At 36.9% G+C, this 19,538-nt stretch overlaps 1 protein-coding gene across 16 annotated transcripts in view; it reads right to left on the bottom strand.

Annotated features, from left to right (window-relative positions):
* The window catches only part of PLCE1 (phospholipase C epsilon 1), a 159,853-nt gene that overhangs the window by 9,864 nt on the left and 130,451 nt on the right, over positions 1–19,538 (bottom strand). For 14 of the 16 annotated variants that reach the window (XM_072039608.1, XM_072039617.1, XM_072039614.1 and 11 more), the window contains 14 exons: positions 18,335–18,442; positions 17,776–17,892; positions 17,536–17,694; positions 16,416–16,539; positions 13,586–13,627; positions 12,695–12,819; positions 11,896–12,013; positions 7,087–7,218; positions 5,576–5,866; positions 4,579–4,742; positions 3,406–3,667; positions 2,550–2,662; positions 1,250–1,378; positions 297–506 (listed from right to left, as the gene is read on the bottom strand). In XM_072039608.1, coding sequence (XP_071895709.1) covers positions 297–506; positions 1,250–1,378; positions 2,550–2,662; positions 3,406–3,667; positions 4,579–4,742; positions 5,576–5,866; positions 7,087–7,218; positions 11,896–12,013; positions 12,695–12,819; positions 13,586–13,627; positions 16,416–16,539; positions 17,536–17,694; positions 17,776–17,892; positions 18,335–18,442 — 2,094 coding nt within the window. The remainder of the gene's footprint in view (positions 1–296; positions 507–1,249; positions 1,379–2,549; positions 2,663–3,405; positions 3,668–4,578; positions 4,743–5,575; positions 5,867–7,086; positions 7,219–11,895; positions 12,014–12,694; positions 12,820–13,585; positions 13,628–16,415; positions 16,540–17,535; positions 17,695–17,775; positions 17,893–18,334; positions 18,443–19,538) is intronic. The other 2 variants (XM_072039621.1, XM_072039618.1) reach the window with 1 other exon arrangement.

A 19,538-nucleotide genomic window follows, 5' to 3' on the forward strand; every position in this document is an offset into this window, starting at 1 on the left:
ATTAGAATTATCATCAGTCAAAACAGTAAGCTCATGGTACTGCAGTTTTGAGTCAGTGATTAAACACCATATAGCTGACATTATAGAGCTTAGTGCTGCATAGGTACACTTACTTACTGACAGGTGCATGAAGTCCATTTGTGCTCCCTCAGCGTTACGTCTGTTTGTAAGTGGTGTACACAGTATTGACATTACTTGCCAAGTAGTGAAACAAACACCATGCGCTTTTGTTTCCTGGTCCTAACAGCTATTTTTAGCTACCCTTGTAAATAACAATTAATCTAAAACAGACTTACTTCCTCTCGGGTTTTAAAGATAATTCTTCCAACGTATCCTTCTTCTGGGAACCAGCTGTTCAAAAGCTGCACTAGCCCTTCTTCAGAACCAATTACTCTCTGGAATGGAGGTTTCCTGCATTCACTCTTTTCTTTAGATATAAAACTTTTCTCTTCCATCAGAAAATAGTCTGCCGCACATGATTCGGTGCCTTTTGTGGTAGCCAAGAGCTAAGACAGACCACAATAAACACACAGCAATTAGAATGCTAAATATAAACACTGTATAATCAGTACTTAAAAATGAATATGAATAAAGAAGCTTTAAGAATCAGTAACTATTCTGATAATGTAGGCAAGATTTTTGATGTGCTATTTATTATTCAGATATTTTACTCGGGGGTAATGTACTGTTCTCTTTAGACTAGCCAAGCAGTTCAACTCTTCCAGACAAGGCAGTACTATTTAAGCTTACTTCTGTTCTGTTTGGCTGGCCAGACAATTTATTCATAATCCCAGGACAGTACAGTCTTTTCCCACTGCTGGAATAACAATCCCTGTTGAGTTAACTGGTTTTCCTACTCATGAACTTAGCCCTCTAACTTTTACTCTGTATTCCTAAGATGCTCAAGTTCAAAGACATGCACAGAAAAGTTTGCCCTTGTTCTGACAGCCCACTGACTCTGTCAGTCAGAAAGATTATTTTTCTCAGATGCCCAAACATTAAAATACTAATAGGGAATATGTTCTGAGTTTACAAACCGATTGTCTGAAGCCAAGATTTGGAAAAAAAAATCACAGATATTCTGAGTTTGCAATGCAATTAATCCCATAGTAATAAATTTCTAAAGCAACTTACTGTGCTGAATGAACTACAAGAATTCTTCATGTGAGACATGCAGGGAGATGCATGTTGAGAATTGAATCAGCCTGGATTCTTGCAATCAGAATGTGCAATTCAGTGGGCAGCTTACCTGCTGCAGAAGCTGTGCAGCTGTGGTCCCCGCACTTATGTTAAAAACAGTGAAAGGCTCCGGGCCTGGAATTCCGTGAATTGTCACTTTGTAAGGCACAGAGGCTTTCCTTTCACCTGTGCTAAACAACTGTTCAGACAATATTCAACAGGTTACTGATTGTTTTTACACAGGCATATGATTTTTAGGTTGCATTAAGAGAAACTACACAAATTGTAAGGAATTTAACAGAGGAAAGCTATCTAGCTAATAAGTTGTTCTTACGCTACAGATCAATGAATTTAAAGGAAAAAAAGGGGGGGGCAACATAAAAACAAAACATGCCACCCTGCCTTGAAGAGAAAGAAGAAAAAGGAAGTTCTACAGTGAGAGTGCATAAACTGCCACTGAACAACAGGTACATCTCCATCACTCACTATCTGCATTGTAGGTGAACTCAGACTATTTGAATTCAAATATGAACGACTGGATGAAAACCTGTAAAGCTTTTTTCCCCAAAACCATTTCTGTTCTTCCTTTCTTCCCTACTGATGCACTGAGCTAGGTGTTTGGCACGTATTTGCAGGAAGATAACATCTGCTGCAGAACTGCTGCATGCCCAGTAGCTCAGGAGGTTTCACCTAACACTCCAGCAATAAGCAAAATGACAACATACGTGCTTAAAACCACTGCAACACAAGTGACCCAGATAAGCTAACAGTCAGGGCTTTCATAAAAAAAATAATAATAATAATAAAAATATATATATATGTAACATCTGTATTTGCATATATACACATGCATTTACATATATGTATATGCATATTTGTACATACAAACATACAGATGTGTACACACACGTATAATTATGTATTTATGCAAATACAGATTCCACCCTTTACTGTAACAGATTAGTCTCATTATGCCAAGGGAAACAGCAGTTGGTAGTTTCCATCTTTTTAAAATTTTTTTTAATTTGTCCAGAATGCATTGCTTATGATCCATTGCTTTATGATCATAAAGGAATCACCTCTGAACCTTACTGCTCAACCACACTCATTCTCCAGCACAGGTGTGGGTTTTGTGCTGTACCTAAATATACCGTAAGCCAGCCTTGGAAAAGCTTCACCCTCCCGCAGTTTCAGTGGGATAAACTTAGTTCCACTGAAGCCCAGAAGAACTAGGCATTGAGGAACTTCTGAAAAATGTGCAAGTTTAAGGGCTAATATCTTTGAACAGTCTGGTTCTAGAAGTCTCCAGACCACAGCAGTCATTAAGTTAAAAATACATGGCATTTACAAATAATAATAATAATAATTACCATGGATGCAGTATTTCCAGAGGGACTTTCTTCCATCCTCCGACTGTTTATGAATAAGCTAGAAATTTCTAATGCCTCGTTGTGCAGGTTATGGAGCTGGACATGTCTATAGCCTAAAAAGAAGAAAAAAAAGCAACACACTTTTGTAAGTACTTTGCCACATATTAGGACAGAAGTCTTGGAAATGGAAAACTCAGATTTGCTGTATTTAAAGCTAGAATTTGCTATATCTATAGCATTAAAAGCACTGAAAAAATACTGCATTACCACTCTTGTCTGCAAAACAGCATAACCCAAACGCTTTGAACTGCTGAGTGGTTCATATAGCTGTCTATCCTTATCTTGCTGTAATATTCAATATATTCATACATGAAATAGCTAAATATTAGAATACAAATGAAACAAGGACACAGTCTCACTGGGAAATTTGTTCACCTTTCTTTCACCTCTCCTACTGCCACTGCTGCCAGAAGTGCAATTTACCTCTGCCCTGATGATGACTAGATAAAGGAATTTCTTGGGCAAAAGGAAGTAGTGGAGTAGACACTCTGGTCTTCCCAAGGGAGCACCAAGTCTTGAGCTGAACACAGCCTCACCTCGGGATCAGCACAGGCCCCCCAACAGCATGCGGTCCATCTCAAATCTGGGACTTCTCACAAGTCACTGGATGTCCTCCAGCTCCTAGTGAGTATTAGACCAGCATCACACTGTGAGGGTGAAGTATGTTGCCTGATATTTGTTCCCTGAATCCTCCAGAAGGCGGCAGCCAGCTGATTAAAAATATCCTTCTGGCAGGATTCAGTCCTGGAATCTGCTGGACCATTTTGGTATAAGTTGTTACTGCAAAATGTGTTACCTCTTTTTAGAGCTTTCAGTGGAATGATTCTTTGAGCCGTTACAGCTGAGCTGTTGTTTTCAACAACTGCAAATCGAAGAAAGACCAAATCTTCAAAGTGAACCCGGAAAAGAAACTGTTCATTCCACATTGGGTTCAGAGTGTTGCGATGAATGGGCTTGGTCCGGAAATGGCAGCTATCCAGAGGCATCCCAAGCACATCGATTTCGATGCACGGACTCCCTGTGCTGTTGCTAGGGCACACATTCTGTCCAGACACGATCTAAAGCCAAGGAGTACACAGAGACACAAATTAGTGGAGTCATTCATTTCTGTCACAGTTCTGAGCTAAACTTTGCTTTTATCACATCACTAAGTAGTTTGCTACCACACTGATTTAATTACAGTGCTCCCCTACTTTCATAATTTCCAGGGCAGTAATTTCAGAAGCAGCACTGCTTAAACCTCACATGCCCTTGCTATGGTATCTTTCCTCTGAAAAAAATATACTATATATAATGAGTGTAACCGTTCAAGGCATTTGAAAGTTAATCCAGAAAGAATGTCCCAGTAACATAGTCAAAAGGGATCAAATTTTCTTCTCAGTTACTCTGGGGTAATGGCACTGACCTCTGGCTTGCTTTGATATACACAGCAGAAGACTCAGGTTTGCAATTACTGTGGCTGCAAGACTTTTGATTCTCATGAACCTCAATTTTCTGAAATATTTCCTGGAAGGGACTGGCTTCTTGGAATAGCACTTTTTGCCATAAATCCGTAAATGATATATGGGATTATATAACTTCTTTGAAAATATTTTTTTTTAATATTCAGTACAGCTTTTCGCAGTGACTTTTTGTGCCGCTTCTCAAGTGTTCACAAATGTGAAACATCCAGGCACAAGTGTACTTTTACACAGTTGCGTAGTCCCACAGAAAATGGATTTTGACAAACATTGTGAAGGAAATAGTGAAAGTAACTATGGATACAAAGCAGCCAATAAAACAAAATAAAGGTGACCATTTGCTGCTTCCCCCTTCAATTTCTTTTACATATATTGGCCTTCAGAAGTATACGCAACAATTAAAGGTTCAGTCTTTTCACACAGAAGCATGACTGTAACGTAAGACTGTAGTGAAACACTGCCTATTTCAATCTATTCAGCTGGATGAAATTCCCTTTTAATGTACTTACTGTTAAAGAATATATAGCTGGCTCCTTATTATCAAGATCTCTTTCTAACGGACAAAACTGCTGGTACATTGAGCAATTTTTATCCCACAAAACAGGAGGTTTCAAAACATATCCACAGCCGCCATTAGCCTCAAACATTGCTGCATTAAGTTGCAGAGGAAGATCTGTGAAAGTAAGGCAGCCAAAACTGACACAGAGCAATGGTACAATAGAAAAACAGTAACAGTGAAGACAACACGTTTTAAATATATAGAGAGAGATATTTCCAATTTTAGTACTATCAATTCCTGTTTGGTTTTCAGAGAAAGCTGTAGTTTATGTACCCAATCTGTTCAATCCTTAGTTACATAAAACTGTAAGAATAGTTCATTCTCTTCTATCCCTTTCTGATGTCTTTATCCAACTGTAGGACCCACCTAAACCCAATAATCCGAGAAGTATCTAGATATTTGCTATGAACTATATAATGAAAAAGCACCATCTGTTTAGTTTGTAGGCAACTTAACAGATCCTCCTTTGAAAAGGTGTGGGAACACAACATGGGATAGAAAAAAATGTTCTGACCAACATTAAACCAGCATCCAGCACTTCTAATAAATACAGTTACTGAACTGTTACCTTCTTATACTTGAAATTATCAGAACATATATATAATACATACTTTTTATACTTGAGTTACATTTTTATATTTGAAATCATCAGAAGGGGACAGTAGCCACTTACATTGGGGGAGGAAAAAAAGCGTTCAGCAATAGAATAAAAATTGAAGTTGTTGCTGGTCCTAACATTTCTGTGGTATCAGGAGATGCTTGCATTAGCATAAAGCTCCTGAATTGCTGCTCTTAAGAATTAGATTGCCATTGTATGAAGCTGCTTGCACTGCGGAGCACAGACAGATACCTTGTGGTAGCAGGCAATGGTCAAATGCAGTTTCACACTCCAAGGACTTAATTCATATTTAAAATGTATAAAAAGTTGTGTGTTCCAGTACCCATACCGTCTGTTTGGTAGTTAAGAGCCACGAGCTGTACACCGTGGAGCCAGAAGATGAGTGGATGGGGATTGGAGGAGTCGATGCGTGTGGCAGCAGGGTATGTCCTGAGGAGCTGACACGTGGTGTGCTGGATCAGCTTCTGGGAGTACCGCCGGCACAGCCGCTTGGCAGCGTTCTCGTTCAGGGAGGAGATATGATAGCATTTGGGTGTCCTTATGATAGCACTGAGAGAAGCTGGAGAATTGTAAGGAGAGCAAGGGTCTTCCCATGTCTGCCGCATCACATCAAAAGGACCTGGAAAATAAACAACAGCCTCAAGCCACAGCTGCAGATGCAGAGACTCCAAGAATTCAATGTTTTCTAGTGAGCTTTCTGCGTATACTTTGGAAATAGTAGAAAAAGATGATCCTGGAAAATGATACCATTGAGTATAAATGTCACATTCCTTCCTGTAGAGTAAGAACAATCCATGAGAGGAAACAATGTTTAAATATCAGAACGAGATTGTGATTTAATACTTAGAGCACTAAAGTCCAAACATGGGATTGTAGGGTTGGCCTCTGTAGGATTTGCATCCCTAACTATCACATACTTACCCAGCTGTAGGGTCTTCTGTGAGACACTGTGCCATTCTTCTCATTTATACATTTTACATTAGGAAGGGAGGCAAGATTGAAAGCCATCTGGTAAGTCTCCTAACAGGCAGTTTATAGAGTGCCCTAAAAGTTAGGTGACAAGTCCAGCAAAATACTTATGACTTTAAGAATTAGGCAGTAGAGTTCTTCGTTTGTAGGTACTGGTTTCTTGGAGGGAACCTAACCTGTCTGCTGCAGCTAGGCACTTGGGCTGAAAGAAATGTAATGTTCTTTGGGCCAGAAAAATGAACACAAGGAAGGGTATGGCTCTGTAACTTTCCATCTACAGCATTCAAAAGAAAGGCAGGCCATCTGGGCTCAATCCCTTCTGCAGGACCTTTTCTATACTTTCCTTTGTATTTCTTTACATCTGTTCATATGCAGAAGTACAATTCCCAAGTTCACAAATTGGAGTTCACCTGTGGAGTCTAAATATTTCTAAGGTGGAACACAGGAGTTTGCACAGTTACATGTTTGGACTTGGCTGAATTTTAGGTAACTAAGTCCTACATCAGACACTAAAAATCCTTTTTGGGATCCAGCCCAATAGTCCCGCCTTTCATTTGTACTTCAAAAATACTCATTTGTATCTCCTAAAATACAAACTTGAAGATAGAGTACTTAAAATATATGTTGGTCTTGAATCCTTTATAAATTAGGGTCTTATTTTCCTGACCAATTAATCCTGTTCTAACATTCCACTAATATACACTCAACACTTGGTCTAATAGTGTTACTGTAATAGCTGATGTGCTAACAAAAAAAAAAACAACATTCAAGAGTTCAATATCTTGCACATTATAAAGTATATGATCTTTAACAACTTGGTCTGGTACAAAGTCATTCCACGTGACTGATGAAAGAAGATGCTAACTTTACCTTTTCCAGATGCTTTGGCAAGAGTAGCTGACTCCCCAGGGCTTAGTCTGCCAGGATTGTTGCCAAAAATGGACTTCCTGCTTTTTCTTTCTTTTCCTCTGCTAGAGCCAGATGGGTTTAGAGTTGACAAGCCTGTTCCCATAAATGTAAAATAAATGAGCCAAAAAACATGACCAAGAGGGCATGACATTTTCCATCCCATTTTACATTATTTTTTGAGGCATGAATACTCCTGTTATATAGTAAGCAGGGCAAGGAGTGTATTTTCCTCCATAATTTAATTTTAACATCCTTAATACATACATGCCTTTATATATTATATAAGCATATAACATATATATTTGTATATATAATGTTTATATAACATATATGAAGCAATACAGATAGATATACACCTATATCTCTGTGATATAACTTCTTCATTTTACTTTTTGGTTTCAGAAAGTTGTAAGTGCCTCAAATTGCCAAATGGTCCTAACTAATACTAAAAAAAAATCTGTAATAACAGTCCCGATATATTCATCCTAAGAGTAATTTCAAAAAATATCCTTTCTACAGAAGCAGAAAATCTGTACAGTATTGAATATCACGGTATTCATCTAGGATACAGTAGCTACACAATTAAATAAATGCAAAAATATCATTTAAAGACATACTGCAATGCAAAACCCCAAAAGCCTGCTGGTTAAACAGTTTAACTTCAAGGTGTTTTGAGAGTTATCTTAATAATTATTTGTATTTCACTGATGAGAAATATGGTAGGTGTGTGAAATCCATTAAGCATGTAGTGGCCAATACATACTAGAAGTGGAGCTGGAAAGCTCTACTATAGCTATTATTCAAGTATACACATTCCAACAAAATAATCATTAAAATCATGATCTAAATTGCTGTGAAATAAACAGACTTCATTCCCTTCAAGGTCAGTTTATTTCTGTTGACTTTGAGAGAGCTTGTGGCAGACCAAAGTTAAATTTCAAGTCAAAATGTGTGATACTCATTCTAACACAGCAAAGAGGTGAGGGATGCTCTTAGAGACCCATGATGTACTTTTATATAAAATATAACAAAGTACACTGTAATTTGTCTAACTGTGACTCAGAAAATGATCCTCACGTACTCCCATCAATTCACACCTGCCTAAAGACTGTCTGGCTTTATACCTATATTTTGTCTACAAATATAAATCACAAAGAGGATACACTGATCTCTGTTCTATTGAAGTCAATCCCACAGCTGTAAATTTTCAGGTCTCAATCTTTATGGCACGTCTACATGTACTTCATAAAACTATGCTGATAGCTTCAATGGAACTGCTTTGGGTTAGTAAAATTTAGTATGTGCATAAATGTTTTCAGTGCTGGAGACTTACTGTCTCTTTGGGCCAAAGCATACACATAAACAATAGAAGATGGTAGAAGCCGAGATCAAGGAATATGAAGGGACTAGAAGAAAGAGGAGTTATGCACTATGTCCTTCCAGAATAATTTAATCCCAGTTTTCAATGGATCAAACGGATTTGGCACGCAAGATCCAGGTTTCAAAATCCTGTTGTGGAGACTATCACTGGGGAAACAGACTAATCTCATAAATCACCAGAGACTGCAATGCAAAACATCAAGGTTAAATGAACTGTATGTGATGGCCACAGGGTAAGCTGCAGCTGGGAGTTTTCTTTCAGTCTTTCCCATGGGCATGCTTTGCAAGTGACAGGTCTCCTCCAAGACGTAAGCTCCATTCTTCATTCCAATTTAAAGTGAGCTCCCAAGTATAGCATCACCTATTCATAGAATCATAAATTCAGAGCATAATGGAGGTTGGAAAGGACCTGGAAATCATCTGGTTCAACCCCCTGGTCAAAGCAGGACTGACTTAGATCTCATCATACTACCACAATAACAGAGCAAATGTTTCGTATCTCCCTACAACCCCTATATCCTTCAGGTTACAGAATTTAGTGCCAGCCTCTCTTGTTAGACATAAGCATATTACGCTACTGCTTTTAGAATTTTAATTCAGAAGACGGCAAACTCCCTTGCCCTTCTTATTCTAACCATGCCAAATAACAGGTCAAACTGTAATTGTCACTATCTTGCCACGTTTCCAATGAGCAGCCAGTTAGTCTGCAGGTTTGCAGACCCTGAAAATAATTTACAGTACTTTACAGTACAGTGCCATTTTTTATGTTCACCTTAATTTCTTCAAAATTGATACCATACTGGCAGACAGTCTCATACAGTGGAGATGGTATCTGAATTTTATGATGGTTACCTTACGTGACTCTCTGCACATTGCACTTGGTTATGTGGATCCTGTTTTTACATACTTAGCTTTCTCTACACATTGTATAGGAATCCTCAGCACCAAGCCAACAAGCCATGTGCAGATGAATTATAGCAATACTGTGCTCAGGTATACTTCACTGCCCTCATTTTGGGTGACCCCAAAAGATGTTAAGAACATTATCTAGTTCTCTTAGATAATGGCATGTTGATACACAGCAGACTGAAATTGAAGTTAAATAAGGACCATAAAGGTCAAATACCTCTGAAACACCAAGAGCAGTGGTGGGTTCCTCCTTACCAGAATACCAGAGATGCTCTTAGAGACCCATGATGTACTTTTATATAAAATATAACAAAGTACACTGTAATTTGTCTAACTGTGACTCAGAAAATGATCCTCACGTACTCCCATCAATTCACACCTGCCCAAAGACTGTCTGGCTTTATACCTATATTTTGTCTACAAATATAAATCACAAAGAGGATACACTGATCTCTGTTCTATTGAAGTCAAGCCCACAGCTGTAAATTTTCAGGTCTCAATCTTTATGGCACGTCTACATGTACTTCATAAAACTATGCCGATAGCTTCAATGGAACTGTATAAAAAAGAAATGTTTTTTCTCTACATGATGAATTCTGTTTCAACCAGGGAGCACTTTGGGAAGTCCATGTTACTCAGTAGGCTCAGCTTAGTGAACATAATGGTCCTTGTCTCATTTTATAGTCACAAATAACGCTCAGAGACATAGACAACCATAAACACAGAATAGAAGTATATGGTGACAGGACAAATAAAGTATTCACACTGTTGGTCAGCCACTGAGACAATGATCCTGCCCTCTCTTTCTCAAAAAGTCCTGCATTTTGTGAGCTGGGGAAGGAAACTCATCAATAGACCTACATAATCATGGATACACCCACCTTGTCATTCTTAATGGACAATATTGAGGTAGGGGAGTGAAGAGAGTTATTCACTGTGTCTGTGACCTCCAGCTGAGCAGAGGAATCAAATCAGTAGCATGGTGGTCTTTGATATCTACATGTGTTGCAGAGAAGGTGGTATTTGTTTCAAAGGGGGAAACATACACGAGTTTGTTGGAAAACTAATTCCTGTAGCTTCATGTGTTCATCTGTGAACAGAACTAATTTTCTTCTCAACTCCATTTTTTTCTCTATTCATGTGCCCTTTAAAGCCAGAAGAAATCTGATATAGAGAGCAAATATTTCTGTTTCTAACTGAACTTATGTTAAAAACTCAATATATTTTAAAGTTATCACAGATCATGATAACTTCTTTGTGTGTCAAAATACTTGGAACAACGTAAATTATCTCTGTTTAATCTTGAATATCATTCTTTAAAAGAAAATATTTTATTTGAAAGATATCTCATTGTAGACTTCATTAAAGAGTATCAAATTTGAATTTTTAGAAGTCATTATTGTTACAAGTAACACCTACAATTCTTAAAGCTATAAAAGATAATAAAAGAATGTCTCTCCATTTTTCAGCATGTTTATCTTGCCTATTTGACACTATTTTATGTTTGGCTAGCTTCTCTAATCTGATTATAGTTCTATTTGTATAAGATCATGATTTGGCAGAATTGCTAACTTTTCCACAGAGAATCATTCCATTAAAATGTAGATTTTTCATTCAAAACATTAACCACTTCAATAAACAATAAAATCTCAATTTAAAAGTATTTATGTACAAAGTATGAGCCAAAACACACTCAACCTCATGTTTCAGTACTGTATAAGTAACTATCAGGAATCTCTTCAGTTACTCCCTCTCCTTTTGCTTTGCAAACATTATTTTTCCTACCCTATAAAATAAGACACTCTTATTTCCTTAACCCTTTCCACACAGTGTGTGTATGTTTGGGGGTATGTGTGTGAGTGCACAGTCAGCTGCTCTTGCCCACCCCATGAAAAGGCTGCTTTGTCTTCTGTCTTCCTGGAGCTATCCCCACTGGCTTCTTCAGCCCAGTGGTCAGAAAATCTAAGGAACTTCAAAAGGTTTGAGCTTTCTGCAATACCTCAACAAATGGCTCCCTTCCTATCCACTTAGGAAAGGACAGAAAATACAGATTGTAGGTAAAAGTGAATGAGATCTCACTAAATGAGATCACTTAAAGAATGTGATGAGCTCTTCATGCAAGGTTTTAAGAATATTTTCCTTCCTAATTTAGTACCTCTTTACATGGAAATTCAGAGCTCTTACAATAACGCTTTCTTTCATCTGTCATGCCGTAATGAAGCAGTTGTCTAAGTTGTGAAGACTGGGAAATTTCCATTTGGTAAACATTTTAATACAGCAAGCATTATATCTTCCCATGATAGATTTAAGTATATAACTTCTCAGCTAGAAGCTATTATTTTGTAGATTACCAAATCATCAAGAAAAAAAAGATCCTCAACTACTTACATTTAAAAAAGCTTGTGCTAAGCAATTCAAAACATAAACATAGTATCTCAAAGAGTTAGGAAGTTTAATACAGTAAAACAGAGAAGTACTTACCTGGGAACTTTACAGCTTGACAGTAAATGACGAGATCTGATAGCTCTGGGGCTATCTGTCTGCTTTCCTTCTTATTTTGTGGAAGGTAGAATTCTTCACCCAGTTCCATATCGTAAACCTAGGTGACAAATCCAATAACATACAAAAATAAAATTACTGCATATGGAAGTACTCTGGCATATCTTACTTATGTCCTTCTTCCTATATACTTTGCTGTCTTCACCTAAAAGATCTCTGGTTTATGCATCAATTCCTGTCACTGACACTGGGACAGCGTGCAGAAGCCTCAGTGAGAGTCATATCTGCACATTTAGGAAAAAACAAAACAAAACTGTTTTTAGCAGAAGCTACAACTACAGCAACACAGTGGTTTGGCTAATAAATAGTAATGTGGCTATTTGGTATCATAGTAGAACATTTTATATTATTTAGAAACACAAAGACACTAAATATTCAGATGAAATTTTCAGTTCTGTCAGTGTCAATAGAACACAGATATCTCAATAACCTTCAGAATTTAGTGTCAATTGAGTTCTTTATTGACTGTTATTGATAGCACCAACAACTAAATTTTCAGCCAAATGTCCTATACATCCAATAACCTTTAAACACTTTACTTGAAAGGTATGTTGAATGTTTATTCTATCTAATTTATTTTCTCTGCTGTGTTTCCATGCCTTCTACTATTTGTCTTCATTAAAGTGCATTTATGATCTGATACCTCAGTTATCTAAGCTGTGCAAATCCCGTTAAAGTTGATTATAACACAAAGTGGGAAGGGGGAAAAAAGCAGAACTACCTTTCCTTTATTACTGTAAGTAGCACAATCAGCCTTCTTTATTCTTTTGGCAGTCTCTTCATTATACTCAAACTGCAGCTTGTCACCTGATAATTTATTCTCAGGTCGGTCTTCAAGAATGTTATCTAAAAATTAATGGAATTTTAATAAACATAAAGCCAAACAATTTCAACTGGAAATTTAAGTTGATTTAACAGTATCTGTGGATAGTGCCATGAATTTTATCTCAATAATCAGATGCTAGAATAATGCATTTACTGGTCAAAGCATTCTCTTTTAGTAGTAACTTTCTACTTAAAAATTTTAATGCTTAGCTTTGGTTAATATGTTGCGCTTTTTAAAAGCCCATCCTTTTGTGCTCAGAAGATGCTTAAAAAATAATTTAATGAATTAAAATTTCTTCTTCAAGCTTGCTTTCTGAAAACAACTCCTATCCCCAAACAACAAAGAATTGCTGGTCCAAAAAAGTAACCACATCAAATATGTATATGTCTTTGCACGACATGTTTTGGCTTTCTCCTCCTTACATTCACCATGCAAAAATATTTTTTTACATCTATAGGAATTCATCTTCATAGCTGCATATTTATCAGAGAATAATACACCAACTAATTAGTCTTTCTGGATCAAGATATTGTAACTGTCACAAAAGGAATGGTTTTATTTTATTCCTGATATTGCTGATGCTTTGACCATATTCTTTCTTTGCATAACCAGTGTCACACATGCAGCCTTCTAACAGTTCCTGACCAGTTAACAATGCAATATAAAAGTATCTGATTACATTTTTAATATAAAGTAGAAGCCATATTTTCACATGGTCATTTTTAACAGGCTGGAGATGCAGTGCTGATTTCATGCAGTTAAAATGCTCAACCAAATGGCCTTTACCTTCCTGGCTGTTAGGAGCAGGAGAAGCATTAAGGACATCAGCTACAGGGAAACGGAGTCAGAGAGGGAATAAGAGTAAAGGAAGTTAAGATTTACAGCCAGAGAAATGAAAATTAAGTGTCAGTTGTAAAACTACTAGCCTTACACAAATCTAATGGATCAGTGAGAAATATAAAACTGAAAATCTTTTAGAAGGTTTACAGACTATTAGATTAGTTTTGTCAAAATATCAACATAAAGATCCCAAAGAATAATAATTCTAATAAGGCAGTAGACCATGCCTCAGATTCCTTCATGTTTTGCACGCTGTGAATGTTTCTTGCTAGATTCAGATATTTCAAATCTTCTCTTACCTAGAACATTGCTCAAACATTACCTACTGTGGTTGGCTTGCAATATTTTCCTTGCAAACTTGTTAACATCCAAGTTTTTCACGGCAATTTTCATCTATGCTTTCTCCACCCTGCCCCACACAAGAATACTCAGATAGGCAGCTAGGCCTACTTTCTAGTAAAACATAACTGCAGGTAGCATCAGAATTAAACTGTAATTTTTCTATTAGCATGAATAATTCTGGTATCCCTTAAACAGCAAGGATCAGATCTTGTGTTCATTAATTTTTGATAATTTTTTAAAATCATTAACACAGAAGTAAGAGACCAACTGTGCTGCAAGGTATGCTCAAGCCTCACAACTTTGAACATGACATCTGTAAGTTAAATAGGTATGTATAAGACTTCATGGTTCAATAAGTGAACCTAGGAGCTAGGAGAACACGCTCAACTTCATCACACCAACAGCTTGATATTCTGTTTCAGACAGTAGAAACAGAAGATGCTGTTTAAAGAGAGCACCATGTATGGTCTATTTGCCTTGGACCACCCCAACATCCACAACTGCTGAATATTAGGGATTTTGGACTGTACATTTCTACTTATAACTTTTACTTATAATCCTGTCCATAAATTTGTCCAATAAATTTGGGCCTGCTGATACTTTCTTTAACCCCTTTTAGAGTGATCTACTTGTTTTACTGAGAGCCTGCTAGACCTCATGAGTAACAGTGCTGTACTCCCTTTTATCCACTGCTCTGTCATTCATAAATATTCTCCAAATCAACCCTCAGTTCTCTTCTCTATCACCTGAAGAATTCCAGCCTTTTCAGACTCCTGCAAGACCACTGTCCCATTCTCTTTATTTTCTTGGTTGCCATTCGCTCCTACTTACTCCAAAATAACCTTCTCAGTATTTGTAGGCAAGAACTGGGCACAGAACTCAAATTGTGGCAAACCAAGGTTTTATACAGAAGCAAAAAGATGTTTTGTTTTCAGTACACTTCCTGATGATCAGCAACATTTTATTGGCTATTATGGCTGCCACCATACACCAAGCTGAGGACTTCAGGGAACTTTCAGTCACTCCAAGATCTCCCAAATAGTTGTGGCCAGTGTAGAATTTTGAATAATGTAGCAAGCTTTTGTTTTTCTTTCCCACTTATATTTATATATTACCTTATGTATTACCTTATATTTGTCTACATTGAAGCACATCTATAAATTTTTGTCCATTTGGTCAGTTTTGTGACTCGTATCTGGAATTATTTAACAATGTTGCAGCATTTAATATCCCAAAGAGAATGATATTACTTGCGGCATCCCTATTGTATCATCAAGGCCCCACCTGAGTACTGCATACAGGTTTGGGGACCCCAGCACAAGAAGGACCTGTTAGAGCAGGTCCAGAGGAGGGCCAGAAGGATGATCAGAGGGCTGGAGCACCTCTCCTATTAAGACTGGTTGAGAGAGCTGGGGATGTTTAACCGTAAGAAGAGAAGGCTCCAGGGAGACCTCACTGCAGCCTTTCAGTACTTAGAGGGGGCTTAGAAAAAGATGGAGAGTAACTTTTTACACAGGCAGATAGTGACAGGAAAAGGGAGAATAGTTTTAAACTAAAAGAGGGGATATTTATGTTAGATGTTAGGAGGACATTCTTTACTCAGAGGGTGATGATGCACTGGGCACAGGTGCCCCATCCCTGGAAGTGTTTAAGGCCAGGCTGGATGGGTCTTTGAGTAACCTGGTCCCTAAAGCCACAGAGCTGTCTCTCTGTGTCCATGGCAGGGGAGTTGTAATTAAATGATCTTCAAGGTCCCTTCCAACCTAAACCATTCTGTGATTCTATGATTGTTCAAATGCACTGATCTACATTAATATATTATCTGAAAATTACCAACAAAAAAATAACAAATACTCATATAAACTGTTATTCCCTGTTCACTTGAACAAGCCCAGATACAGTAAGTAAGCTTCTCTACCTTTATGCATGAAGCAAACAGCTGAAAACAGAACTAAAAGAGGTCTTTCAGGGGTCTCTGTGATTGGAAAGCAACAACAGAGGGTTTTGAAGAATCTGTGTCTTAGATTAATGGCAGTCAGGCAGATGCAAGGACTAAGCCTGTTGCGAACCTTGAACTTTCAAGTGTCTCAACTCCTTCAAAAAGACAGTACAGCTAAATGTAGATAAAGTACACTATGAAGATAATATTTTTTGCATAATTTATAATGAACATAAAAATAATCCATAAAGACTAAAATTCAGTATACATTGCACAGTTAAAGCATCAGATGGTTGGAATTAAACTCACATTCACGTTTTGTATATATTCAAATTATTTTCACTATTGCACCACAGTGCCACTTAGGACATTTAGTACATATCACAACGTAAGATCAACTTACCTATATTGTTCCTGAACTAGAATGATATTCGCATGTCTTATTGCTATAGTTCTCTAACAAAAGTACTGTAATCAATAAATATATATTGTTACCGTCAGAGAGAGATTCATAGTCATAGTCATATTCATCCTCTTCATCTTCTTCCTCTTCATTAGTAGTTGTAGGGTTGCTAGCACCATTGCTAGCCTGTGCTTGCATATGTGCCAGCTGGTGAGCCTAACACAACAGAAACACTTATTAAATTACTGGAAAGTATTTTTAAAAAGCTAAAGTCTTTTCTTCAGTATTTGAATCTTATTTTGTTTATATGAAAGTACTGAATACATATAGTGAGAAATAAGTAAGATTATCAAGATCAAACCAACATGCCATTCTAAGGGCTTCAAAACCAAGAAATTGTGTATTGGTAGAAAAACGCAGATATATGAATCCTAATTAATTTGGGGAAATGTCCATTTTACACATTATTCAGAACAAGACTGCCTTTTCCCAGTCTGAGGTATACTGTTTTAGAATCAGTTTTAAGCTTTTTTTTTAAGGATGAAGAATGTCCATATACTGGTACAATCAGTGTGATTTAGTTATTCTGATACAAGCATGCCAATATAAATGGGAAAGATTTTCTGTGAGGAAAAGCCCTAAAATTCCAGAAAAAAAAAACTATTTTTGCCTCCTGAGATTTGTTATTTTAAAATGTATTTACATTTGGGGTAAAAGCAATTAGTTTGCAATGAGTCTATCTGAACAACAGCATCCCCCACCAAAAGGGAAGAAAAAAAGGAAATATCTGCCTGGCTTGAATACAAAAAAAAGAAATAAAGCCAAATTCTATCAAAAATTACAACATTATTTACACATATACATTTATATACATGTATATGAGTATACTTGAGTATTCTATACACACATGATGCATCTCACTATTTCTCAGCAAGCATGAACAGTATGTTATATATAGCCTCAGACTGAAACTTCATTTATTTTCACCACACAGAACATGTGGTGCTAATCATAGTATCATGAAGTTTTATAAAAATAAAATACACTAAAATTTTGTGATGCTGTCTACTTATTTGCAAGTGTTGTAATCCGCTCTGAGTCTTCCAAGCATGAGAATCCATTAGGTGATTCTGCAGTACAAACTTAAAATACAAATGAATTACTTCTAGCTATAGTTATGTCTCACTGCTTCCTAGTAAGAAAGAACTGTACCTTTTGTTTCAATATATCCACTGGTGTTTGATGGGCTTTGAGCTTCTTGTTTTTAAGCAGGATTTTTCTTTTCAGTTGGCCAGGTGAAGGAAGCATGGGGTCATCAGAAAAGTCGCTCTCAAATAAAAATTTTGTTACCAGCTTATCTCCAAATACATTCTGAAACATCAAGAATGTAATATATTATGAAAGAGTACCAAGGCTTGTGCTTAGAATAATTTACCACAATTTACAGTCTACCTTGAAAATTTCAGCCATCTTGCGCTGCTGAGGTAATGAACAGTGGTTTTCTATGGATATGATAATTGGCATGTCAGAGGTGATAAATGCGTTCCGATCAATAGCTTCAACTACTTCCTACGAGAATGAAAGGTCATTGAAAGTACGTGATTAGTTTCCAGCATTCAGTCAACTTACTTCAGTTAAAAGGGGAGAAAGGGGAGCATTTGTTTTCCCCTCTAAGAAAGAATCCACTATATGCTTTCATAAGATCCTCCAGATCAACCTAGCATCTTGTTACAACAGAACTGATAACAGCTACTTATAGTTACACTGATACAAAAAAACAAAAACAAAAACAAAAAACATACAGAAAATTACAGTACATTTGCTACAAAAACTAATTTGAAAACCATAATGTTTACAATTAAGGAGTTTGTATCTGATGTAGTACAGAGTTTATATCCTATTAGGATTTAGCCTATTAGGATTTGTATTTCCTGTAGACATTTTTTTTTAATCTCATTAGAGAAAAAAGTACAGATTTTTGTTTTGTTTTTATACGCAATTACTAGCATACCTTAAAAGAGATCTTAGTAGTTAAAGTGTGCCCATGATAAATGATAGGCATCCCATCATCGCCATCCCAGCAGTCTAATTCTACACTTCTACAGCCTTGTAAGAGAACCTACAATGCAATTGAACAGTGTGAGCATGTAGAAACCATAGACTCATATCATCAAAGCATTGATAAGCATTGCAGAGCTAATGAAAGCCCAGTGATCCAGAAAAAGAGCTGGAATGAGCAATCTCTAAAGTGTAAACACAGTCCACAGAAGCTAGTCTCTGGCTAACTGCATTTATGCAGAAAGTGAAGAAAGTGAAAGAAAATGAAGAAAGCATTTAAGTTCATAGGAGAAGTACCACAAAGCTTGGAAATTCACAGTATTTTATGGAACATATGGTATCTGCAGGAAGGGGTTATTAAGGTATAGCATAATGTCCAGAGGGAGACAAAAATTTCCATATTTCTACTTGCAAAGGCAGTTGGAAAGTAACATGGCAATTTATTCTAGGTTGTTAATACGACAGCTTAAGGGCACAGCATCTGCAGCTTCTTTGCTGTTTTTGCTTTGGGATGGTTTGTTGTTATTGTTTGGGTTTTTATTTGTCCGTTTGTTATTGTTGTTAGTTTTTAAGTAGAAGAAGGTCTGAAAATAATTTCTAGTGAACACCTTCCATGAGGATTGTTTGAATGCAAATGCACCAGGCCACCTTGTTTAGTGATATTAGGCTAATTTACTTACTTACTTAAGGAAGCTCTACTTTCTAGAAAACCACTGAAGAAAGCAAAAAAGGAAGGAGGGAAAGATAAGCTAACCTATCTATTGTCAGCCCTGTGCTTTTTACTGCTATTGTTATATTGAATGCCCATCACTAAAAAAAAAAAAAAAAAGTTAACTGTATTGCAATTAAATATTCTACTGAAAACTAAGATCTCTACAAGCAAAATCATTTTCAGCAAATACATTCATGAACAACAACAAAAAAATACTTCTCCTATTCAAAATGCAAATAATTGTGTTTCAGGCAGTTATGTTTCAGGCTGGCACACCATCAGTTCTGCGAGAGCTAGACACACTGAGCCAGAACAGACTGCCCCCTCTCCTCTGGGGACAACTGTCTGGGGGACAGGAAGAGGCTTTTCTGCATCATGCATATATTAGAGCCAGCTGAGCTCTATCTCACTTCCAATCTACTCCCAATAAAATACTCACATCACT

This window comes from Anas platyrhynchos, chromosome 6, assembly GCF_047663525.1.
Source record: "Anas platyrhynchos isolate ZD024472 breed Pekin duck chromosome 6, IASCAAS_PekinDuck_T2T, whole genome shotgun sequence".
In the NCBI taxonomy this organism is placed as follows: domain Eukaryota; kingdom Metazoa; phylum Chordata; class Aves; order Anseriformes; family Anatidae; genus Anas; species Anas platyrhynchos.